The sequence below is a fragment of the Bubalus kerabau genome, chromosome 1 (genome assembly GCF_029407905.1).
Source record: "Bubalus kerabau isolate K-KA32 ecotype Philippines breed swamp buffalo chromosome 1, PCC_UOA_SB_1v2, whole genome shotgun sequence".
In the NCBI taxonomy this organism is placed as follows: domain Eukaryota; kingdom Metazoa; phylum Chordata; class Mammalia; order Artiodactyla; family Bovidae; genus Bubalus; species Bubalus kerabau.
Genome location: NC_073624.1, coordinates 252562962 through 252589838, shown reverse-complemented (window position 1 = coordinate 252589838; position 26877 = coordinate 252562962). Strand labels below are relative to the sequence as shown.

The 26877-nt window shown below is 36.7% G+C and overlaps 1 protein-coding gene across 11 annotated transcripts in view; it reads right to left on the bottom strand.

Annotated features, from left to right (window-relative positions):
- The window catches only part of XRCC4 (X-ray repair cross complementing 4), a 304423-nt gene that overhangs the window by 240412 nt on the left and 37134 nt on the right, over positions 1-26877 (bottom strand). For all 11 annotated transcript variants that reach the window (XM_055563215.1, XM_055563240.1, XM_055563263.1 and 8 more), the window contains one exon: positions 23037-23212. In XM_055563215.1, coding sequence (XP_055419190.1) covers positions 23037-23212 — 176 coding nt within the window. The remainder of the gene's footprint in view (positions 1-23036; positions 23213-26877) is intronic.

Below are 26877 nucleotides of genomic sequence, written 5' to 3'. Positions count from 1 at the left end.
TGCACTGAAAAAGATTCTCATCTTTATGTCCTGAGTGAGGACCCCAATCCCTGCCATGAAGAGCAGTTAAAATTTAGTCAAAACCAGTAGTCTTACTCTCCTATAGAACTGGAAGAGAGCGTCCAGGGAAACCATAGCAAGAAGTAAGAGGGAGAATTCTGTAAAGAACCAGAGAAAGGAAGCTCTAAATTCTATGGCTAAACTATTCAAGTCTCTTGCTAATCCTCAAAATAATTATATAAGAGACAGACTCCAAGTAGCCCTCCTAAGGTTAAAAGCACTGATCTGAAATTTCAGCTAATACCCACCACATGGGAAACAAAATCTGAGGCTGGAGTACAGCCAAGATAACTGACTTGAAAAACAAACAGACAAAAAAAAAAAATTAATATTCCTCAAATGAGTCCAACAGAATCTACTTTCCATAATATCATTTGCAATGTCCAGGACAAAATCTGAAAGTTCTCAACAAATGAAGAAACAAAAACATTAAAAAGACAATGCATACAATCAATGGAGATTGACATGAATTTATCCAGATGTTGCAGTTAGCAAAGATTTTAAATCAGCCAATATAACTACAATCAAGGATTTAAAGCAAAATATGATGACAATAAATTAAAAAGTAGAGAATCTTAGTGGAGAAATAAATATTAAAAAGAAGAAACAAAAGGAAATATTACAAACAAAAAATATTAACCTCAGAAACTATTGGATTGAGATGAAAAAAGAGATAATGAATTTGGAGATCAATATAAATAATCAAATCTGAAGGACAGAGAGCAAAAGGATTTTTAAAATAAATAGAGCCTCAGGGCCCTTTAACTGAAGTCTCAGAAGTAAAGAAGAAATAGAATGGCAATTAAAAAATATCTTTTTGAGAAATAATGTCCAAGAATTTCTCAGTTTTAGTGAAAGACATAAATTTACAGATTCAAGGAACGCCTATAAAATATTTTTAAAGTCCATTCCTTGGCATATCATGGTCAGATTGCTTAAAACCAAATATTAATATAAAGAGAAACTATTAAAAGCAACCAGGAAATAAACACACTATATACAGTAGAACAATGATGCAGATGAGTACTAATGCCTCATAAGAAATAAGACTGTAAAACAGCTGCCACCCACCAAAATTAAGTAACCGTTGTTTTACATTACATTTCTATATTTTCATTTAATTTAAATGTTCAACAGACTTTACCTAAGTATTTTTGGCATAATGGTAAGTTAAAATAACAACACTAAAAAAGGTGATTCTCCAAATATCAAAAGAGCACTGGAATAAGAAATCATTTAATCCCTGAATCACCTTAAGAAATAATAATACCTATTCCACAGAGTGATAAGGAAGCTGTAAAATAACATGAAAAAATGTTGTCTCTTTTCATCTAGAAGTACTCTGTCATTGATAACTATTTGAATCTTTATGTTAAAGTGGTAGGAAGTATAAAAGATCACATGATAAAAATGAAGTTGTATCACATGTAATATATCCCAAATTGACAAGCAAAAAAACCAGTTGGAAAAAAAAAAGAAAAAACAACTGCTAAACAGGATTTATAAAAATTATGAGAACAAGTAATTTATCAGAAGGAAATTTTAATAATGTCTAACATTCAGCACTTAGAAATAAAAATAAAATCATAGCTTGGGATCTCTGAATAACAATTCTAAAAACATATACAAAGGAAACAGACATCTCAGTAACGTCATCTACCCAGTAGCTATGTACAGAATGAGATACTTTTACGAGTACAATCAAAATTACTGATAATTTATTTAAAAATAAGGAAGCTTACCCTGATAAAATTTCAAAGATCCTCACAAACTTAGCCACATTAGCTCAGCATATACTGGCTGCATGTAGATGTGCAATTTGTCTTCCATGAGTCTTTCCATTTACTGCTGCTCCTTTGCTGAGGCCCTCCCAAATTTACACCTGGAGTATTATGAATGCCTTAGGACTTTAACAAATTAACTCAATAAAAATCTGAGCATATGAACTACATCCAAAATTAAAAGACATTTTATATATAGCATGGTAATTAACCCACATGCTTCTCAAGTCACTAGCTCTGCCGCTCACTAGCTGCTGCTGCTGCTGCTAAGTCACTTCAGTCATGTCCGACTCTGTGAGACCCCATAGATGGCAGCCCGCCAGGCTCCTCCGTCCCTGGGATTCTCCAGGCAAGAACACTGGAGTGGGATACCATTCCCTTTTCCAATGCATGCATACATGTTAAGTCGCTTCAGTTGTGTCCGACTCTGTGTGACCCCACGGACAGCAGCCCACCAGGCTCCTCCGTCCACAGGATTCTCCAGGCAAGATGAATGGGTTGCCATTTCCTTCTCCAACTCACTAGCTATTTGCTTCTAATAAGTTATATACCACCAAATGTTAGTTTCCTCATCCATAATACTGTGAGGATAACAGGACTTATTCCATAAAATCATCATGGTTACATGTAGCACAACATATGGTATACAGTGGTCACTCTCATTATTAAGCACAGTAAAAGGACTGAAATATGACAATTACAAAGCCCCAGACCTTAAGCAGCTATCATAGCTGAACACAACTCAGTGTAAGTCAAATTATGAAATACTGTAGAATATCTATAGGAATAACAAGAAAGATGACACCAGTTTTAAATAAAAGGAGAAGGTAACTGAAAACTTCTTGATGAATAAGGCATTTCTACACACCCACAAAAATATGTACTTTTCATAAGATAGAATATGGAAAAGATATTTAGGGAATAACATGGACCTTACAGAGATGCTCAAAATATCTGCCTCATTTCTGTCACAAAGAGATTTAAATAGTATTATTTTTTCAGTATAAGGCTATTTATATATTTATAGAATATCTGAAGTTGACCTATTTAAGTTTACTATTTTGGGAAGTTTAACAACAAAGAAGCATGCTGACTGAATAAATCTCACCGTTGTAGTTCAGTTGCAAAGTCCTGTCCAACTCTTTGCAACCCCATGAACTGTATGTAGCACACCAGGCTTCCTGTTCTTCAATACCTCCTGCAGCTTGCTCAAACTCATGTCCCTTGAGTCAGTGATGCCATCTAACCATCTTATCCTCTGTGCCATCCTTCTCCTCGTGCCTTCAATCTTTCCCACCATTAGGGTCTTTTCCAGTGAGTCAGTTCTTTGCATCAGGCGGCCAAAGGAATGGAGCCTCAGTATCAGTTCTTTTAATGAATATTCAGGGTTGAATTCCTTTAGGATTAACTGGTTTGTTCTCCTTGCTGTCCAAGGGACTCTCAAGGAGTCTTCTCCAGGACAATTCAAAAATATCAATTCTTTCACGCTCAAGCTTCATGGTTCAACTCTTACATTCATATATGACACTGGAAAAACCATAGCTTTTACTATATGAATCTTCATTGGCACAGTGATGTCTTTGCTTTTTGTTATGCTGTCTAGGTTTGTCATAGTTTTTCTTCCAAGGAGCAAGCATCTTTTAATTTTGTAGCTATAGTCACGGTCCAGTAATTTTGGAGCCCAAGAAAATAAAATCTATCACTGTTTCCACTTTTCCCCCATCTATTTGCCCCATCTATTTGCCACCTATTTGGGCTTCTCTTGTGGCTCAGCTGGTAAAGAATCTGTCTGCAATGTGGGAGACCTGGGTTTGATCCCCAGGTTGGGAAGATCCCCTGGAGAAGGGAAATGCTACCTACTCCAGTATTCTGGCCTGGAGAATTGCATGGACAGTATAGTCCACAGGGTCTCAAAGGGTTGGACACGACTAAGTGACTTTCACTTTCATTTGCCATGGAGTGATGATCGGATACCATGATCTTAGTTTTTTGAATATCACTGCAACATTTTAAAAGAATATCCACACAAAGGGCTAATGTTTCTAATATATAAAGGAAATGGGCAACACAAGGATGTCATCAACTTAATTTTTAATATATAAATAGTAAAATTTCGAGTACAAAGGACCAAAATCCAGGAAAGAATGAAAAGTATATGAACAGACCATATAAGAAAGATAAAATGATTCATAAACATAAAAAAGGTGTTCAAATTCATTCAAAATTAGAGAAATGAAAACTAACACTGAGATACTCTGTCAGACTAGAATAAATTCAAAAGTGTAACAATGCATTCTGTTAGTGAACTAGACAATTTTGTATGTTGCTGATGGTAATGCAACCTGGACCAATTCTTATAGAGGGGAATTTGGCAATATCTAAGAAAACAATATCTGCATTTTCTAGCAATTACACATCTGGGAATTTACCCTGAAGATAAATGTCCAACAATACAAAAATACACACATAATTCACTGCAGCACTGTCTGAACTGCAAAATACTAGAAATAACTTAAATGCTCATACACAGGATGGAAGTTGAAAAATTTGTATTTCTATACAATGGAATGAGAAATATTTGTAAAAATGAAAGAGGGAAATTATGAATTGACACAGAGCAATTTCCAGGACACATTGCTATGTGAACAAAATCAAAATGCAAAGAAATAGTATTGATGCTGTACTATACTTCATGTAAGAAAAAATAGAATATAAGAAAATACAGGTTCATTTGCACAAAAGAAGTATGGGACATATAAACCAGAAACAAATGAGTTTAGTTACCTAGAGGTGCTGCTAGGAATGTAATGAAAAAAGTGTAGGAATGGGAAGAGGTTAGCAGGAATGAAGGAGAAGTGGCTCTTTTTTTTAATATACCTTCTATACAGATCTGATTCTTGGCAATCATTCAGATCCCAAAAACTAAATAATTAACAGAAACTAGAATGTGAGTTGAACCCAAAATAGAACAGGAACACTGAAAGGATGGGAAGAAACACAACTAATCTAGGACATTTTAGGAAGCCATATTTTAATTGCATATTGGAAGGATAAAGACAAAAGGCAAACCATTTAATATCACAGTAATCCAAGTCTATGACCAATTGCTAATGCTGAAGAAGCTGAAGTTGAATGGTTCTATGAAGACCTACAAGACCTTCTAGAATTAATACCAAAATAAGATGTCCATTTCATCATAGGAGACTAGAATGCAAAAATAGGAGATCAAGAGATACCTGGATGGGGAACACGTGTATACCTGTGGCAGATTCATGTTGATGTATGGCAAAACCAATACAATATTGTAAAGTAATTAACCTCCAATTAAAATAAATAAATTTATATTTTTTAAAAAATAAATAAATAAAGGACAATGACTGAGGCTTAAAAAAAAAAAAGAGAGAGAGATACCTGGAGTAACAGGCAACTTTTGCCTTGGTGTACAAAATGAAGCAGGCCAAAGTTTAACACAGTTTTACCAAGAGAATGCACTGGACATAGCAAACACCCTCTCCAACAACACATGAGAAGACTCTACACACGGACATCACCAGATGGTCAATACCAAAATCAGATCACTTATATTCTTTGCAGCCAAAAATGGAGAAGCTCTACACAGTCAGCAAAAACAAGATGGGGAGCTGACTGTGACTCAGATCATGAACTCCTTATTGCCAAATTCAGACTTAAAAGAAAGTAAAGAAAATGAAGAAAACCACTAGACTATTCAGCTATGACCTAAATCAAATCCCATACGATTTTACAGTACTACTATCGTAGTGTACTTAGTTGCTCAGTTGTGTCCAACTCTTTGTGACCCCATGGACTGTAGCTAACTAGGCTCCTCTGTCTGTGGGGATTCTCCACGCAAGAATACTGGAGTGAGTTGCCATGCCCTCCTCCAGGGGATCTTTCAAACCCAGGTCTCCCACATTGCAGGTGGATTCTTTACCATCTGAGCCACCAGGGAAGCCAGAAGTGACAAACAGATTCACAGGATTAGGTATGATAGAGAGAGTACCTGAAGAACTAGGGACAGAAGAAGAACTAAAGAGCCTCTTGATGAAAGTGAAAGAGCAGAGTGAAAAAGCCTGCCTAAAACTCAATATTCAAAAAACTAAGATCATGGCATCCAGTCCTATCACTTCATGGCAAATAGATGGGGAAACAGTGGAAACAGTGACAGACTTTATTTTTGGGGGGCTCCAAAATCACTGCAGATATGAAATTAAAAGATGCTTGCTCCTTGGAAGAAAAGGTATGACAAACCTAGACAGCATATTGAAAATCAGCGACATTACCAACAAAGGTTCGTCTAGTCAAAGCTATGGTTTTTCCAGTAATCGTGTATAGCTATGAGAGTTGGACCATAAAGAAGGCTGTGTGTCAAGGAATTGATGCTTTTGAACTGTGTTGTTGGAGAAGACTCTTGCAAGTCCCTTGGACTTCAATGAGGTCAAATCAGTCAATCCTGAAGGAAACCAACTCTGAGTATTGGAAGGACTGATGGTGAAGCTGAAACGCCAATACTTTGGCCACCTGATACAAAAAGCTGACTCAATAGAAAAAGCCCTGATGCAGGGAAAGATTGAAGGCAGGAGAAGAAAGGGACAACAGAGGACGAGACAGTTGGATAGCATCACTGACTCAATGGACATGAGTTTGAGTAGGCTCCCGGAGGTGGTGAAGGACGGGGAGGCCTGGAGTACTACAGTCTATGGGGTCACAAAGAGTCGGATATGACTGAGTGACTGAACAACAGCAAAAGACAAAAAGAACTACATACAAATAGTGTACTATATTTAGAAAATTTGTTTTTCACTGGGATATGAGTAAACAATTCTGAAAATATGTGTATACTAGGACTGAGTAAATAACTAACATATTGGGGATAATGAAAACCAGAATTTTCACTGTCAGAGGAAGCTGCAAATTAAGAAGAGGGGGAAGGCTAGAATAAACTCTGTGACACTGGGCTGAACTAATGGCTTTTAACATATATACAGATGGAGAAATACAGATGTGTGTACATATATTTATAAGAACACACATGTATTTTCTAGCTCTGTGAGTCAGCAGAAAGGACCTAAAAGAAATAGCACCTCAGTACCTAGAAGCACACCTAGTACCCAGATATTTATTATAATATTTAATCTTAAATTTAAAAAACTATTGATCTTGGGATAAATGGTTGATTGCACAGCCAGGTCAGGAAAGACAAGATGGGTCTTGTGGTGCTGGAAAGTCAGGAATGGCTAGAAGTAATGGAGACATATCTAAAAGACACAAAAGGTGAGTAAACTCCCAATGGCAAAATCGAGGACAATTTAAGCAACAAAATAAATGAGAACAATTTAACCCATAGAATAAAATAAATATACTCATGACAGTACATATGCATATAAATAAATAATTGAAAAAATAAATGGAAGAGCATAAACAGCTTTCAGTTCAGTTCAGTTGCTCAGTCGTGTCCGACTCTTTACGATCCCATGAACGGCAGCACTCCAGGCCTCCCTGTCCATCACCAGCTCCCGGAGTTCACCCAAACCCATGTCCATTGAGTCGGTGATACGATCCAGCCATCTCATCCTCTGTCGTCCCCTTCTCCTCCTGCCCTCAATCTTTCCCAGCATCAGGGTCTTGCAAATGAGTCAGCTCTTCGCATCAGGTGGCCAAAGTATTGGAGTGTTAGCTTCAACATCAGTCCTACTAATGAACACCCAGGACTGATTTCCTTTAGGATGGACTGGTTGGATCTCCTTGCAGTCCAAGGGACTCTCAAGAGTCTTCTCCAACACCACAGTTCAAAAGCATCAAATAAGATCTGTATATTATCATTTCAGTGTTAACATTCTAGTTGTTAATAATTGTACTATGATTATATGCTGGGTCTTAGTTGATTAGGGCTTCCCTGGTGGCTCAGAGGGTAGAGTCTGCTGGCAATGTGGGAGGCCAGGGTTCTAACACGGGGTCAGAAAGATCCCCTGGAGAAGACAATAGCAACCCACTCCAGTATTCTTGCCTGGAAAATCCCATGGACGGAGGAGTGTGGCAGGCTACAGTCCATGGGGTCGCAAAGAATCAGACACAACTGAGCGACTTCGCTTTCTTTTCTAAGCTTTCTGAATATTAGACAATACAGAGTAAACGATATACAGGAATTCTTCTTAGTATTTTTGCCACTTTCTCTGTAAGTCTAAAATTAAAGAGTTAAAAAAATAGCTGTCAAAAGATATAAAATGACCAAGAAGCATAACAAATTAGTGAAAATACCATTATAATCCACTGTTATGGTTCTAGTCAAAATGGGCATATCTCCACTCTTGCACTGGTTTTGGATCATGTAGCCAGAAGTATCACATTCTCCCCAGAAGTTGCACAAAAAAAGCAATTAGCCTTTAATTATTATAACAGTATATCTTTTTTTAAAACTACTTTTTTGTATACTTTCAGTTTTGAATAAAGATTATACTATGTGGCCAGTTTTCATCAACATATGTTACTATACTAGAAAAGTCAACAAAGAAAACAAAGCTTGGATCCTCCAATAAACTTTATCTGAAAGAGTAAACAGTATAACAAAGACATCTGTTTAACAAGGCTCTCCGAGGTCAAGGAAATTCTAAGTCACTCCTACTTTTTAATCTCTACATACATTGACAGAAATAAAGATTACAAAAATTGCACTGACATATTTAAATTGATGTTATTTATAGTATGTTTTAAATGGTATAACTTGAGATGGGATACAATTTGAAACTAGCATAAAAAATGTCTGCTAAAACAATGTGTATAAACTCATTTACAGATAATATCAGAAGTATATGCTGGAGACCCTTCTGAACAAGGCATCAACTCAGTGGTCTCTCAGGACAGGCCTCACACTATACCAATTCACAATTTACAAGGAATTTGTACACACACATCAATCTTAGTGCCCACAATCATAAAATCTGGGAGTTCTCATTATAAACCTATTTGAACTATTTTTCATCATTAAAGACAAATGACTTGCTGAATCCAAAATAAATAGAAATAGATAGAAGACTAAAGACAAGATTTAAAGTTCTTTCCATTATGCCACACTTCCTCTCAACAAAAGGCCACCCCCAAAATATCCAGATTTGCTGGAATTTCAAACTCAGTTAGGACATGGTCACTGCCTTCAAGGAGTTTACTGTATAATAGAAGAGATAGCCAAGTAAATAATTAATAACAATGCATATTTATAAAGTACCTGTTAAGAGAAGTGTCCTAAAAAAGGTATACACACATACCTATATCCTAATTCATTAAATCAGGTATTAGCACATCCATCTGAGATTCAAATCAGGTAGTCAGGCAGTGTGACAGTAACATGTCCAGAATGGGTTGTATAGGTGCAGCAGGCTATAAACTGTTTTAGTAGTGAAATTTTAAAGTATAAAAGTATAGTCACTAGCTTAGCAGCATCAAAACAAATAGGTCACTCAAAAATTGGGCTAAAGACCTGAACAGACATTTCTCCAAAGAGGACATACAAATGGCCAACAGGCACATGAAAAGATCTGTGTACTAAACACTAAAATACTGATAAAAGATATCAAGGAAAACCTAAAAAAAAAAATCTGTTTATGGACTAGAAGACTCAATTGTTTTTTTGTAAATAGAATGCTTTTAAAATTAATTTTCAAAGGCACAATAACTAAATCATCTAAAACAATATTGAAAAAAAGAATGAAGTTGGGAGAATCACAAAACCCAGTGTTAAGCTTTATAATGTAGCTACTGTATTTAAGACAGTGTGGTACTGGTGGAAGAATATACACATAGGTTCATGAAACAGAATACAGAGCCAAAAATCAGACCCACACAAGTACAGCCAATGATTTTTAATAAAGGTGCAAAAGCAATTCAATAGAGAAAGGAGAGTCTCTTCAATGAATGGTATTAGTTCAATCGGACATTCATATCCAAGAAAATTACGGGCAAACTGAAGGAAAATAACTCAAAATAGATCATAGCTCTAAATGTAAAACATGAAACTATAAAACTGTTTTAAAAGAAAATCTTCATGACCTAGGGTTAGATGAAGTGTCCTTAGACATAACACCAAAAGAATACTCCATAAAAGGAAAGAAAAAATCCACAAACTGGACTTTATCAAAAATAAGAACTTTAGCTCTACAAAAGTGAAACTCGCTCAGTCATGTCCAACTCTTTGCAATCCCATGGACTAGACAGCCCATGGAATTCTCCAGGCCAGAATACTGGAGTGGGCAGCCTTTCCCTTCTCCAGGGGATCAAACTCATGTTTCCTGCATTGCAAGTGGATTCTTTACCAGCTGAGCCACAAAGGAAACCCAAGAATACTGGAGTGGGTAGCCTATCCTTTCTCCAGGGGATCTTACCAACTCAGGAATTGAACTGGGGTCTCCTGCATTGCAGGTGGATTCTTTACCAACTGAGCTCTCAGGGAAGCCCTGATAAGACCCTATTAATAAAATGAACAGACCGGTGATAGACTAGAAGAAGATATTTTCAAATCACATATCTGATAAATAAAAACAATCCAACTAAAGACATGGGTAAAATCTGAAAAGACATTTCACCAAGAACAATTTACAGGTGTCAAATAAACACATGAAGACAACATCCTTAGCCATTAAGGACACAGAAATTAAAGCCACAATAAGATACGATAATATGCCTATTAAATGGCTAAAATAAAAAATACTGACAACACCAAGTGTAGAAAGAAGATGGATCTTTCATACATTTCAGGCATGAACGTAAAATGGATCACCCACTTCGGAAAACAGGTTACCAGTTTCTTTATAAAGGTAAACACATATATTTATCATACAATCCTGTATTCACAATCTTTTATACCTACCTTAGAGCAGAGATCAGCAAACTCTTTCTAATAGGACAAAAGTAAACTTCTTGGTCATTACATATCATAATGTCTCTGTTGCAGCCATTCAGCATTACAGCACAAAAGCAGTCACAGACAATGCACAAACAAATGGGCATTTTTATGTCCCAGTAAAAGTTCATTTACCAAAATGGGCAGCTGATTTACAGGATGTAGTTGCCAGTCTCTGTTCTAGAGAACAAAGATGTATATCCACACAGAAACCTATGCATGCATGTTTAAAGCAGCTTTGTAATTGCCAAAAAGTGGAAATAACACAAATGTTTTTAAGTCATTCAATGGATAAACAAACCAGTACAGTCATACAATGGACTAAATAAAAATAAATCAGTGATATTTGCAATAACTTGAATGTATCTCAAGGGCATTATACTCAGTGGGGTAAAACAAGCTAATCTCAAAAGGCTACCTACTGTTTGATTTTATTAATTAATATTCTCAAAATGTCAAAAGCTCAGTGATGAAGAACAGAAAATAAGATGCCGTGGGTTACACTGGAGAGCAGAGTATGACTATAAAGGGGTAATACAAAGGAATGAAGAGGTTTCTTTGTGATAATAGAACAGTTCTGTATCCTTACTATGGTAGTGGTTACATGAATCCATCAGTTCAGTTCAGTTCAGTCACTCAGTCATGTCCGACTCTTTGCGACCCCATGAATCGCAGCACGCCAGGCCTCCCTGTCCATCACCAACTCCCAGAGTTCACCCAGACTCACGTCCATCGAGTCAGTGATGCCATCCAGCCATCTCATCCTCTGTCGTCCCCTTCTCCTCCTGCCCCCAATCCCTCCCAGCATCAGAGTCTTTTCCAATGAGTCAACCCTTCACATGAGGTGGCCAAAGTACTGGGGTTTCAGCTTTAGCATCATTCCTTCCAAAGAAATCCCAGGGCTGATCTCCTTCAGAATGGACTGGTTGGATCTCCTTGCAGTCCAAGGGACTCTCAAGAGTCTTCTCCAACACCACAGTTCAAAAGCATCAATTCTTCAGCACTCAGCCGCCTTCACAGTCCAACTCTCACATCCATACATGACCACAGGAAAAACCATAGCCTTGACTAGACAGACCTTTGTTGGCAAAGTAATGTCTCTGCTTTTCAATATGCTATCTAGGTTGGACATAACTTTCCTTTCAAGGAGTAAGCGTCTTTTAATTTTATGCAATAAAATTCATTTAACTATAAACACGAAAAACAAAAAACAAAACAAAACAAAAAAACACAGAAACACATAAAAAACCAAAAAACCAAAAAAAATTACTTGTAAACACTAACAAAATCTGTGTAAGGTCTGTAGTTTGGTTAATGATATTGTGCCAATGTCAATTTCCCGCTTTAAATAATATACTATGGCTATATTGTTATCATTGGGAAACCCAGGAGCAAGGTATACTGAATTCTATGTATTATTTTTGAAACTTTTCGTGAGTCTAAAATTATTTCAAAATAAATTTTTAAAGTTAATTGACTGTTAAAAACAAAAATAATTACAATATATTGCAAGGTTTATCACATACATGGAAGTGAAATCACATGACCAAAATAACATGAAGTCCAGGAGAGGAAAAATGGATGTATGGTGTGTGTGTATGTGTGTGTGCATAAAATATATGTTGCTACGAGGAATTTTAAACTATCTGAAAAGTAGTATATCACTTCAAGGTAGACAGTGATGAGGTAAAGATATATGCTATAAACTCTAAGTGAAAGTCACTCAGTTGTGTCCAACTCTTTGCGACCCCATCAACTATATGGTCCATGGAATTCTCTAGGCCAGAATACTGGAGTGAGTAGCCTTACCCTTCTCCAGGGGATCTTCCCAACCCAGGGATCGAACCCAGGTCTCCTGCCTTGCAGGCAGATTCTTTACCAGCTGAGCCACAAGGGAAGCCCTACGAAGTTTAAAGCAAGCACTAAAATGCATAAAAATGAGTTATAATCCAACCAAAAAGAAGAAACTATATTATGAAAATATATGTAAGTGGTCTAAAAAAAGACACATTAAGTGAAATAAGGAAATAAAGGTGGAACAAAAAGAGACAGCATATTTTAAAACGATCATTAATAAGCATATGAAATATAAATACCTTAAACACCCCAATTAAAATCAGAGATTTCCAGACTGGATTAAAAAGGCAAAATCCAACCATATGTTTCTTAAAAGAAATACAATTTAAATAAAGATAAAACAGGCAAAAGAAGAAGGATGGAAAAAGATATGTCATGCTAACTCCTACCAAAAGAAAGCCAGAAGTATATTTTAGATCAAATAATTTTAACAGCTACAGGGTCATTTCAAAATGATAAAAGGGTCAAATCATCACAGGGACATGACAAACCTTAATGTTTTGCACTTTATAATGAAGATTCAAAATACATGAAGCAAGACCTGATTATGCTTCAAGGTACCTACTATAGGGTTACATTTATGTAAAACTCTAGAAAATGTAAAAATAACCTACAGTGATAGAAAACTATAAGTGGTTGTCTGAGGACTAAATCAGGAGATATGGAGGGGAAGAAAACTATAGAACCTTACAGAAAACTCTGAGTGGTTGCCTGAAGACTAAATCAGGAGATGGTGGGGAAGATTACAAAGGTATACAAAAAAACTGTGGGACGAATGAGGATGTGTTCACTGTGATGACTGTTTCTGGGTACGTACATATTTTAAAATTTCTCAAAATGTCCACTTCCAATATGTACATTATATCTTAATACAGCAATTTTTAAAATATAACCACAAAAAGATTTATATATGAATGTATATAAGTGCTTTATTCACAATAATCCACAACCGGAAACCACCCACAAACTATTCATCAAAAAGTGGATATGGTATATCCATTCAATGGAATACTATCAAGTAGTCAAAAAAAATGAATTGATGAAACACAACACATAATGATGAATCTCAAAAACATTATACTATGTAAATAAAGTTATATGAAAGAGTACATACTGTCCAGTTGCATTTACATGAAATTCTAAAACAAGTAAAACTAATCTAAAGTGACAAAGAATAGTTTAATGGCTGTTTGGAGCCTAGAAAATAAGCAGGATTGAGAAGGAAAGATGGTAGGTTGGGGACTGACTTTAAAGAGGCACAAAGGAACTGCCTAGAGTGATGAAAACTTTGCATCTTACACAGGTACAGTATATTATATGTACATTGCTGCTGCTAAGTCGCTTCAGTTGTGTCCAACTCTGTGTGACCCCATAGACGGCAGCCCACTAGGCTCCTCTGTCCCTGGGATTCTCCAGGCAAGAATACTGAAGTGGGTTGCCACTTCTCCAATGCATCAAAGTGAAAAGCGAAAGTGAAGTTGCTCAGTCGTTTCCGACTCTTAGCGACGCCATGGACTGCAGCCTACCAGGCTCCTCCGTTCATGGGATTTTCCAGGCAAGAGTACTGGAGTAGGGTGCCATTGTACATTACAACTAAATAAAAAAAAAGATTTTAATTGACTTTGACAGAGTCCTGGATTCCACCCTACCTAACTTACTACCTCCACTTTCCTTAGGAACTTGCTTATGCTTTTAGCAACTGTTTCCTCAAATACAAACAGTGACAATGCCAAGGTCACATGATGAAGTGAGAGTCCGTGTTAACTGAAAAGTAATAAGCAAATATTAACATTATTAATACTCAAAAGTTCTCTTGGAGCAGTTTTCACATGCTACTTCAAACTCTTGTTTTTACTAAGCTTGCTTAAAAAATCCTGGAATAATTGAAAAAATTAAAATATAATGACTTTGAGATGTTTCTTATAAAAGAAGAAAACATTTTAAATCAAAGCAGAGCAATATGAAACAAGAAAAAGAGAATAAGTTCTCAAAGACAAAACTGTATAATAATTTGAAGTCTTTTGTATGGTTAAACTACAAAACATATACTTTGAACAGGATTTCTGCACCACTTACATAACTAATTTAGTTCCCACATTTCAAAAGGTCAAGAATTATAAAATGTTTAATAAAAAAAAATGGCAGATGTATAAAAATACTTTTATCATGGAAATAAATACTACAATTTATTTTTGAGGCATTAAAGCAACACATTTGCAACCCATACTCCCACAAACCTGAAAATCATTACTATTTTTGACAAAGTCCTTGGCAGAGTACCATAACAAAGGCTTCAATTCTGATATTTCATCTGGAAATATCCATTTGATTTCAAAGTTCTCCAAACCACAGGGACACATGGCAATAATACAGGATTTGGGGCTGCTGTCTTTAAAAAACAACTTTGACTACTTTGGGATAACTTATTTTACTTCATTTGTATATACCTGAGAAATGTAAGGTAAATGTAGGGAGGTCTGTTGAACTTAGAATGCATTTTCCACTTAAAAAAGAAAAGTTATGACATATAGGAAGATACAAACTAACCTTACTGTACATACATACCTTACTGTATGTTGCAACATTTTTCAAACAACTGAAACATTATTTGCAATGAAAATACTAAAGAAAGACTCCTGTAACAATAAAAGTGAATCCTTCTAAATGACTGAATGACAGTTCAATCTCTCCTAAACATTAACATGCAGAGATTCCTAACTGTCCCTCAACATCCACCTTCCCTTTTTTTACACAGTAATGAAAACTTCTGGCCATAGGACACAGCTGAAGAGCACACTTCACAGATTCCTCTGCAGCTAGGTGAAGCCATGTGACTTAGTTTTGGACAATGGGATGCTAGCTAAAGTAGTGCATGCAACACTAGTATAGAGGTCATAAAGAAAATGCACATGTGCTTTACTTTCTCTTGTGAGGCACCTTTCTTGCTGCCTAAAAGGTGAGAATAACCATGACTATGAGATTAAAAACTTCTTTGTAAAAAGGGAAAAGCAACATGATTACAGAAGCTTGAGCCTCCACATCATAAAACTAATATATTAATTCAGACCTGCCTATTTGGATCATAACATCAAAGAAAAGAATCTGCCATGCTATTTAAGTCATCAAATTTTCAATCTAACTGTATCCAAGGCCAGTATCTGATAATGGGGGCAAGGGAGAGAAAGGGAAAGAAAATGCAAATTAACTTTATTAAGTTCTTTTTTTTAATTTCAAAGTTATATTCTATATACAAAATTTAAGATTTTTCTTCTTTTCTAAAAGAGACGTAAAGCCAATTTTCATGTTTATGTTTGTAATGTGCATGTGTTGATCATGTTTAATGTTCCTTCAACTTTCATGGCTTTCCTTTATTAGGACTATTTTTAGAAATATAAAACTATGGTATGATAGATGACCTGCCATGAATCAAAGAAATCACCTCAAAGTTTTATAGTTGAGAAAAAAGATATATAAACAATCTAAATCATGAGACCAAGGTTATTCTTATCAAAAATAATTAGGTCTTTTTCTAAATGGCTCATGAATGAAAACATTTTCTGAAGGAACAAATTATGAAATAGAAAAAAGAAGATATTTTTAATTAGGATGCAGTATTTTCATGATAAAGTATATATTGCAAAATCAGTATGAACTGGGAAAAGCAGAGGGAAAACAACGACACGAAGTACATGAATAATCTCTTGAGTGGGCAACAGTACTTATACTAAGAGATAATGAATTCTGAATGCTTGTACTAGATTATGTTTCATCCAGAACAATCTATAGCCAACTGAAGTGTCCTGGTAATGGGGTAGGGAGAGTTCCAGAAGTTTGCACTGTATAGAAAACAAACGTTCAGCTGGCCATACAACATTTATCCCAATGAGAATTAAGCTAAAATTATAAATCTATGTCATGTGTAAGGAAAAGTCAATAAGAGCAAAGCAACCTTGTAAAAATAATGGACCCATTCCTTTCGACAAAACTGTATATAAACATCAACTTACACATTATACATACTAAATATTTCATTGGTTTGGAAATTGACAATTCTTTCACTGATAAAACACAAGGCAATATTTCAAAAAGAATCAGTTCTTCTTTAATATAAAAACTACTAGTTATTTCCTTTTTAAAAATAGAAAAACAAAGAAAATTTGACACAAAGGTAAATTCAAGTAAGTCTTATGTGACTTGAATACTCAAAATGTTCAAATTATGCAGTGATCTCCAACACAGAATTACACATATAAAACTTCCTGAATTTATGGCAACAGTTCAGTTCAGTTCAGTTGCTAAGTCATGTCTGACTCTTTGCGACCCCATGAACCGCAGCACGCCAGGCCTCCCTGTCCATCACGAACTCCCGAAGTTCACTCAAACTCAAGTCCATCGAGTCAGTAATGCCAGCCAGCCATCTCATCCTCTGTTGTCCCCTTCTCCTCCTGCCCCCAATCCCTCCCAGCATCAGAGTCTTTTCCAATGAGTCAACTCTTCGCATGAGGTGACCAAAGTACTGGAGTTTCAGCTTTAGCATCATTCCTTCCAAAGAAATCCTAGGCCTGATCTCCTTCAGAATGGACTGGTTGGATCTCCTTGCAGTCCAAGGGACTCTCAAGAGTCTTCTCCAACACCACAGTTCAAAAGCATCAATTCTTCGGTGCTCAGCCTTCTTCACAGTCCAACTCTCACATCCATACATGACCACAGGAAAAACCACAGCCTTGACTAGACGGACCTTTGTTGGCAAAGTAACATCTCTGCTTTTGAATATGCTATCTGGGTTGGTCATACCTTTCCTTCCAAGGAGTAAGCGTCTTTTAATTTCATGGCTGCAGTTACCATGTGCAGTGATTACGGAGCCAAAAAAAATAAAGTCTGACACTGCTTCCACTGTTTCCCCATCTATTTCCCATGAAGTGATGGGACCAGATGCCATGATCTTTGTTTTCTGAATGTTGAGCTTTAAGTCAACTTTTTCACTCTCCACTTTCACTTTCATCAAGAGGCTTTTCAGTTTCTCTTTACTTTCTGCCATAAGGGTGGTGTCATCTGCATATCTGAGGTTATTGATATTTCTCCCGGCAATCTTAATTCCAGCTTGTGTTTCTTCCAGTCCAGCGTTTCTCATGATGTACTCTGCATAGAAGTTAAATAAGCAGGGTGACAATATACAGCCTTGATGTACTCCTTTTCCTATTTGGAACCAGTCTGTTGTTCCATGTCCAGTTCTAACTGTAGCTTCCTGACCTGTATACACATTTCTCAAGAGGCAGATCAGGTGGTCTGGTATTCCCATCTCTTTCAGGATTTTCCACAGTTTATTGTGATCCACACAGTCAAAGGCTTTGGCATAGTCAATAAAGCAGAAGTAGATGTTTTTCTGGAACTCTCTTGCTTTTTCCATGATCCAGCGGATGTTGGCAATTTGATCTCTGGTTCCTCTGCCTTTTCTAAAACCTGCTAGAACATCAGGAAGTTCACGGTTCACATATTGCTGAAGCCTGGCTTGGAGAATTTTGAGCATTACTTTACTAGCATGTGAGATGAGTACAATTGTGCGGTACTTTGAGCATTCTTTGGCGTTGCCTTTCTTTGGGATTGGAAAGAAAACTGACCTTTTCCAGTCCTGTGGCCACTGCTGAGTTTTCCAAATTTGCTGGCATATTGAGTGCAGCACTTTCACAGCATCATCTTTCAGGATTTGAAATAGCTCAACTGGAATTCCATCACTTCTACTAGCTTTGTTCGTAGTGATGCTTTCTAAGGCCCACTTGACTTCACATTCCAGGATGTCTGGCTCTAGGTCAGTGATTACACCATCATGATTATCTGGGTCGTTAAGATCTTTTTTGTACAGTTCTTCTCTGTATTCTTGCCACCTCTTCTTAATATCTTCTGCTTCTGTTAGGTCCATACAATTTCTGTCCTTTATCGAGCCCCTCTTTGCATGAAATGTTCCCTTGGTATCTCTAATTTTCTTGAAGAGATCTCTAGTCTTTCCCATTCTGTTGTTTTCCTCTATTTCTTTACCTTGATCGCTGAAGAAGGCTTTCTTATCTCTTCTTGCTATTCTTTGGAACTCTATATTCAGATGTTTATATCATTCCTTTTCTCCTTTACTTTTCGCTTCTCTTCCTTTCACAGCTATTTGTAAGGCCTCCCCCGAAAGCCATTTTGCTTTTTTGCATTTCTTTTCCTTCAGGATGGTCTTGCTCCCTGTCTCCTGTACAATGTCATGAACCTCATTCCATAGTTCATCAGGCACTCTATCTATCAGATCTAGGCCCTTAAATCTATTTCTCACTTCCACTGTATAATCATAAGGAATTTGATTTAGATCATACCTGAATGGTCTAGTGGTTTTGCCTACTTTCTTCACTTTAAGTCTGAATTTGGCAATAAGGAGTTCATGGTCTGAGCCACAGTCAGCTCCTGGTCTTGTTTTTGCTGACTGTATACAGCTTCTCCATCTTTGGCTGCAAAGAATATAATCAATCTGATTTCGGTGTTGACCATCTGGTGATGTCCATGTATAGAGTCTTCTCTTGTGTTGTTGGAAGAGGGTGTTTGTTATGACCAGTGCATTTTCTTGGGGAAACTCTATTACTCTTTGCCCTGCTTCATTCCGTATTCCAAGGCCAAATTTGCCTGTTACTCCAGGTGTTTCTTCAATTCCTACTTTTGCATTCCAGTCCTCTATAATGAAAAGGACATCTTTTTTGGGTATTAGTTCTAAAAGGTCTTGTAGGTCTTCATAGAACCGTTCAACTTCAGCTTCTTCAGCGTTACTGGTTGGGGCATAGACTTGGATTACTGTGATATTGAATGGTTTGCCTTGGAAACAAACAGAGATCATTCTGTCGTTTTTGAGATTGCATCAAGTACTGCATTTCAGACTCTTTTGTTGACCATGATGGCCACTCCATTTCTTCTCAGGCATTCCTGCCTGCAGTAGTAGATATAATGGTCATCTGAGTTAAATTCACCCATTCCAGTCCATTTGAGTTCGCTGATTCCTAGAATGTTGACATTCACTCTTGCCATCTCTTGTTTGACCACTTCCAATTTGCCTTGATTCATGGAACCTGACATTCCAGGTTCCTATGCAATATTGCTCTTTACAGCATCGGACCTTGCTTCTATCACCAGTTACATCCACAGCTGGGTATTGTTTTTGCTTTGGCTCCATCCCTTCATTCTTTCTGGAGTTATTTCTCCACTGATCTCCAGTAGCATGTTGGGCACCTACTGACCTGGGGAGTTCCTCTTTCAGTATCCTATCATTTTGCCTTTTCATACTGTTCATGGGGTTCTCAAGGCAAGAATACTGAAGTGGTTTGCCATTCCCTTCTCCAGTGGACCACATTCTGTCAGATCTCTCCACCATGACCCTCCCATCTTGGGTTGCCCCATGGGCATGGCTTAGTTTCATTGAATTAGACAAGGCTGTGGTCCTAGGGTGATTAGATTGACTAGTTTTCTGTGAGTATGGTTTCAGTGTGTCTGCCCTCTGATGCCCTCTTGCAACACCTACCGTCTTACTTGGGTTTCTCTTACCTTGGGCGTGGGGTATCCCTTTACAGCTGCTCCAGCAAAGTGCAGCTGCTGCTCCTTACCTTGGAGGAGGGGTATCTCCTCACTGCAGCCCTTCCTGACCTTCAATGTGCGATAGCTCCTCTAGGCCCTCCTGTGCCCGCGCAGCCACAGCTCCATTTGTTGAATTTATGGCAACAAATGCCCCCAAATCCTGACTCTACTAGGTATGAAACTAATAGCAAATATACTTAGAACTCATGGAATATTCTTTGGGAGAGTAACCTTATGTCAACAACAGAATTCACTATAAGGTTTTGAGTTGAATCTATGTTCATTCTTATCTTGTAAGTATAGGAGGTTATTTTTGGCAACAATCAGATGTCTGTGTCATCAAGGAAAGGATTATAAATACCTTTTACATATTTAGGTCATCTAAAGCAAAATCAGCTTTAAAAAGTATTCTGCCATGTTTCCAATCGTCTGCATATTTTTGCCAACAAATGAATTTACAAGATACTGTCACTCTGAAATTCAATCCACAGAAGCACATCCGAAAGCACTACAAGATTCCCATGGGAGTTCGGCCAAATAAACTTGTGAATTTCATCGGCATCCATGAAGCTGACTGCAGAACCTCATACTCAAAGTTTTACCTCATTCAGACATATCCAAAAATATCTCTCAAGTAAGTCAAGTCAAAAACTCCTCCTCGTCAAACTGTTCTGAGAAGTAGCCTTTTTTTTTTTTTTCCCTCATAGGTAAAATAATAAATAATGAGGTAGGGCAACCCACTCCAGTCCTCTTGCCTGGAAAATCCCATGGACGGAGGAGCCTGGTGGGCTGCCATCTATGGGGTCACACAGAGTTGGAGAGGACTGAAGCGACTTAGCAGCAGCAGCTATCTAAGCTGCACCATAGTGCTTCAGGGCATGAGCATTTGGCAACCTACACTCTTCTGCATTACTAAGAATTTCTTACTCTGTTTCTACTTTTTTAAGAAAACCTGTTGAAAAGTTAGTGTTTCAAGGCTTTGGCTCTGATAGAGTTGATTAATTTGGGGGTAGTACACAAACTATCTTTCAGGATTATTGTCACAGTTTTTGAGTCTGACACATACTAAGCCAGTTGTACAGGACTTAAGTCATGATGACTTTCTTCACATAGGCACCAAGATCAGATGTATCGCCAAGCATGGCAAATACTCCATCCATGCCCAATGGACCAAATCTTCCTTTTCATCATGTCAAAGATACTAAAACCCTTTCAAGTACCAAAAGGTACTTCTCACACTTTTAATTTATTATGCATCAGTGTAACACAAAACAGTTGAAAACCAGAAACTGCATGAAATAATGTTAATCATTACATACAAATGTTTGTCTAATGGGAAAAGGCATTACTCCCAATTTGACAATGATCTGCTTCAAAATATTAGAAGAAACAGTCCGCAGTCCTATAGTATATAACACCACTTGATTGTATTTAAGCCACAGGAAAGAATATTTTGTGACAAATAATGAAATTTTACTAGACATTTCAAACATTACTTACCCTATTTTAAATTATCATTTTTAAGGACCTCAACATATTGAAATTTACATAAATTGGCAGTTGAGTACAATAAGTATATATTTTCTAAATAGAAATAATTACTAAAGCCAGGCTCTCTGCATTATTCTATATAGGATAATATATATTTCAAAGTAATGATTCCATCTGTTGCTTCAAATGTTTCTCTAATTGGTGAAATCCCTTTAATCATTCTGAATTAAAGAGTTTTTTAAAAAGAATTTTTTAAACTCAGCTTAGTTCCAGTACAAACTGTCAATAACTGTCTTTAAACTTAATGTAGTAAAGATGTCCCTCTTTTTCTTCTACTATAGATCTAAACAGAGAAGGCAATGGCACCCCACTCCAGTACTCTTGCCTGGAAAATCCCATGGACGGAGGAGCCTGGTAGGCTCCAGTCCATGGGGTTGCTAAGAGTCGGGAACGACTAAGCGACTTCACTTTGACTTTTCACTTTCATGCATTGGAGAAGGAAATGGCAACCCACTCCAATGTTCTTGCCTGGAGAATCCCAGGGACGGTGCAGCCTGATGGGCTGCCGTCTATGGGGTCGCACAGAGTCGGACACGACTGAAGCGACTTAGCAGCAGCAGCAGCAGTATAGATCTAATATCTGATTGATAAATGACTGACAAAAAACAAATAATTCAACCTCTAGTTATACTAAAATGAATTAAGATATACAAACAGTAAGTAGTACACTTCTCATAAATAAATTTTGATTTGAACTGATGTATAAATCAAACAGAACAAATAGCAGATTCCTTGTCTGTACAGCTTGCAAGCTTTGAAAAGGTTGGGTTGAAAGTTATTTCCTTCTATTTTAATACTTCTAATTTTGAGAATGTAAATAAAATACCTCAATTTATAAACATATAACTTACTCTACCTAACTATATCATTTTGTATTTGCAAGTACATTTTAATAAAGAAGAAAATAGGTCATAATTGTTAAATATTCAAAGAAAAATATATTATTTTCTTTCTCTAAAATCAGTAGTTCCCCAAATTCATTTCAATAAGCCTGTCTCATGATCTAAAACTTCTGACGCCATTTTTCAAAACTGCTCATTCATGTAATTATCTTAATACAACTTAGTTTTAAAACACTAAAAATGAAATATACTTTACAATAATTATTTTTCACAATTCATGAATGTAAAGCATTTAATGACTAACTTTGAAGCATTTTTCCAAGTACTTTTCAAACTCTTGTTTCTGAGGTGTTTTGGGAGTAATATGCTAGTTACATAAATAATTTCTCCATAAGTACTCTCTGACATTTTACCACTTACAACATTATGGAAAGATTTACTTACTGAAACATCTTTCAAGTTTTTCTCAAAGGAGAAGTGATGAGACTCTTTAGAAAAATTAAACTTGTATGTGTCAGTTGGTCCTGCTCCTGACACCAATGCTTTTCTCAGTTCATCAACATATTTCTCTTTTTCCATTGCCATGTCATCAGCTTCTTGGGAAATATTTGATTCACAAACTGTGAGAAAGAGTAATAAAAAGTCTTATTTGAAAATAAATTTCTAAACATAAGAAAAGATATATTTACCTGTTGCTACTAATTTATTATTAAGCAACAGAAATTTAAACAAAAATAAAATCAATGCCCACAGCACACATTTTTAAGTCAAATTATACCTCTTAACTGAACTAGCAATTTTTGATAAATACATTTACTCTCAAATCTCATTAGACTCCTTGCATTCTTTCTCTGTCCTCAGATGAAATACAAAGATTATAAATCACCACAGAAACAACCATCTTGTGTACCTGCTCCAAGGTCATAGCAGAAGAAAGCATTTTCTATAATGACTAATAAACTCAGTATTTTAAAACATCCTTCTTCCTTGACTCAATTATTAAAGAGACTAAATAGTCTATAGTCTATTTCTCACTCACATCAGTTCATCTCAGTTCAGTCGCTCAGTCGTGTCTGACTCTTTGCGACCCCATGAATCGCAGCACGCCAGGCCTCCCTGTCCATCACCAACTCCCGAAGTTCACTCAGACTCACGTCCATCGAGTCAGTGATGCCATCCAACCATCTCATCCTCTGTCGTCCCCTTCTCCTCCTGCCCCCAATCCCTCCCAGCTTCAGAGTCTTTTCCAATGAGTCAACTCTTCTCATGAGGTGGCCAAAGTAATGGGGTTTCAGCTTTAGCATCATTCCTTCCAAAGAAATCCCAGGGCTGATCTCCTTCAGAACAGACTGGTTGGATCTCCTTGCAGTCCAAGGGACTCTCAAGAGTCTTCTCCAACACCACAGGTCAAAAGCATCAATTCTTCGGCACTCAGCTTTCTTCACAGTCCAACTCTCACATCCATACATGACCACGGGAAAAACCATAGCCTTGACTAGACGGACCTTTGTTGGCAAAGTAATGTCTCTGCTTTTGAATACAGGTAGAGTCAAAGTCAAGTAAAAATGGAGTTCATACTCATCTCATTATGTGCCAACAATAAAAACAGTAGATGAAGAGAGTCTTACTACTTAGAGGAAAGAAAGGGAAGGGAATTAATATTTATTGTCTCCTCTATGGCATACATTATATTACATATCTGGCTATCAATTATCTCATTTAGGTATATTTAAAGCTGATGTTTTACTCATCCATAGTGATTTTTACTTCAATGATTATATATCCAAATTTCAGATCATTTTTTCTTTTTCATAAAATCCTGTTCTGGCCTTCTTTTCAATATTTGAAGATATATATATATATATATATATATATATATATATAACATTTTAGATTTCATTCAGATCAGTTTCTATGCATGGTTCCTAAAGTATTAATTCCATTTCTTCTAGCTGCTGATACATTCTCATTCTGCTTTTTTTTTCCTTCTGTGCTATGTGAAGTCTGAACATGGCTCTCCTAAGCCAAAGTATTAAGTGATCGGGCAAACAGAGGTAGCCATAAACAAAGGTTGCTGGTTGGTCTTTCCTGGAGTCCTTACAGGTTTCACCAGTTCTGCATCAGTTTTGGAAGTTAATTTCTTCACTCAGTTTTTACACTTGTGGCAAATTTTAGAGAGTTCAAATTTAAGGCCACCACCCCTCACACATACATAACACAGACAGGATTCTGATTTCTGCTGGGACTTTTAATTTACTCATTACAATTAAATGACCTAATGAGCCCTTACTGACTACTCTGAGTCTATGCTATATCTCTAAGCCAGGGTAGTTTTTTGTTTGTTATTTGTTGCTTAAAGATTTTATTAATAGGATCAATTCCAGGTTACTTTATCTTTACAGTTCAGCTCCAATTCCTAAAAGGCCTGCAGTCTCAACAAGCCATTCCTCTCAGGTATTACAACCAAAGTCATTAGATGCGTATCTATTCAGAAGTCCATGAGCTTAGTTCTTTAGCTCCCATTAACTCTTTTGGTTTTCAGATATGTCTTCACACTTGACACCTGGGGATTCTCTTTCTAAAGACCGCGATGTGTCTGTTTATTGCCTTTTAAAATTACAAGATTTAATCTAATATTTATTCAGAATGTATGCGTGGTTGGGTTCCCATGTCAACTCGAGATCACAGTGATGAAAGTCCCATATAGTTCTATAGTGTTTTTTTTTTTTTTTTTAAGGATACATTTATCTATTTTGGGGCTTCCCTGGTGGCTCAGCTGGTAAAGAATCCACCTGCAATGCAGGAGACCTGGGTTCAATCACTGGGTTGGGAAGATCCCCTGGAGAAGGAAAAGGCTATCCACTCCAGTAGTCTGGCCTGGAGAATTCCATGGACTGAAGAGTCCACAGGGTTGAAAGAGTCAGGCATGGCTGAGCAACTTTTACTTTATCTATTTTATTCCTTACAACAATGAAAGACAGATATTCTCATTTTACAAATGATAAAAGTACAGATCAGGTAGAAGGTAAGTGAGAAAACTGGGATTCATACTTATATCTCTCTGGTTGTTCTGGTTTGAGGTGAAACAGATATGGGACATTAGATAAACTATTTACTTCCATAATATTAAAAATTAGCACATTGGTATGAAATAGTATATAAACAATAAAACCTTGATGAAAGAGCCCTTTGAAATATGGCCGCTTTCCATAACGTAGGTCCATGTGCCATCAACTGTGTGGAAGCCATGATGGGCAATGAGGAAGAGAGTCTGGGAATTAATCCGTGTATCTCTTATAATGAGTTTTTGATAAGTTCTGATACTGAAATATAAGTTTAAACACAGTCTCTGAAAAAAGGTAAGAATAAAAATATTCTTGTGGGATTTTACAGCTTCTAAATACTTCCACATATTTTTTTCTCCCTCTAAAGCATTGCACATTTAAGATCACCAATATCAAATCTATTGATTTTTCAAATACTCTATCAGCTCTTCTGAAAAAACATATAAGAAGACAAATGCTTTTTATCTGAGGAATAATTTCATATTTTCTGTTTGGATTGTTTTGAAAAGTATAAGTACCTACAGAAAGATATTATTGATATTTCACAGAGAAATATAAAATAATCTATAGAAACTATCTTGACTGTAACTATAGAAAAACTTAAGAAAACACACACACACACACAAAAAGATAAAATGAACATATTTAGAAAACAAAAAGAGGCTCAACAGACTTCAAAAACAAATTTATATTTACCAAACAGGAAAGGTGGGGAATGGGAGAGGGATAAAATAGGAGTTTGAGATTAACATATACACACTGCTGCTGCTGCTGCTAAGTCACTTCAGTCATGTTCGACTCTCTGTGACCCCACAGACGGCAGCCCACCAGGCTCCCCTGTCCCTGGAATCCTCCAGGCAAGAACACTGGAGTGGGTTGCCATTTCCTTCTCCAATGCATGAAAGTGAAAAGTGAAAGTGAAGTCGCTCAGTCGTGTCCAACTCTTAGTGACCCCATGGACTGCAGCCTACCAGGCTCCTCCATCCATGGGATTTTCCAGGCAAGAGTACTGGAGTCGGGTGCCATTGCCTTCTCTGACATATACACACTACTACATATAAAATAGCTAACCAACCAACAAGGCTCTACTGTATAATACTTGGAACTCTACTCAATATCCTGTAATAACCTACATGGGAAAAGAATCTGAAAAAAAAAAAGGATATATGTATATGCATAGCAATTACTTTTCTGTATAACTGAAACTAATACAACACTGC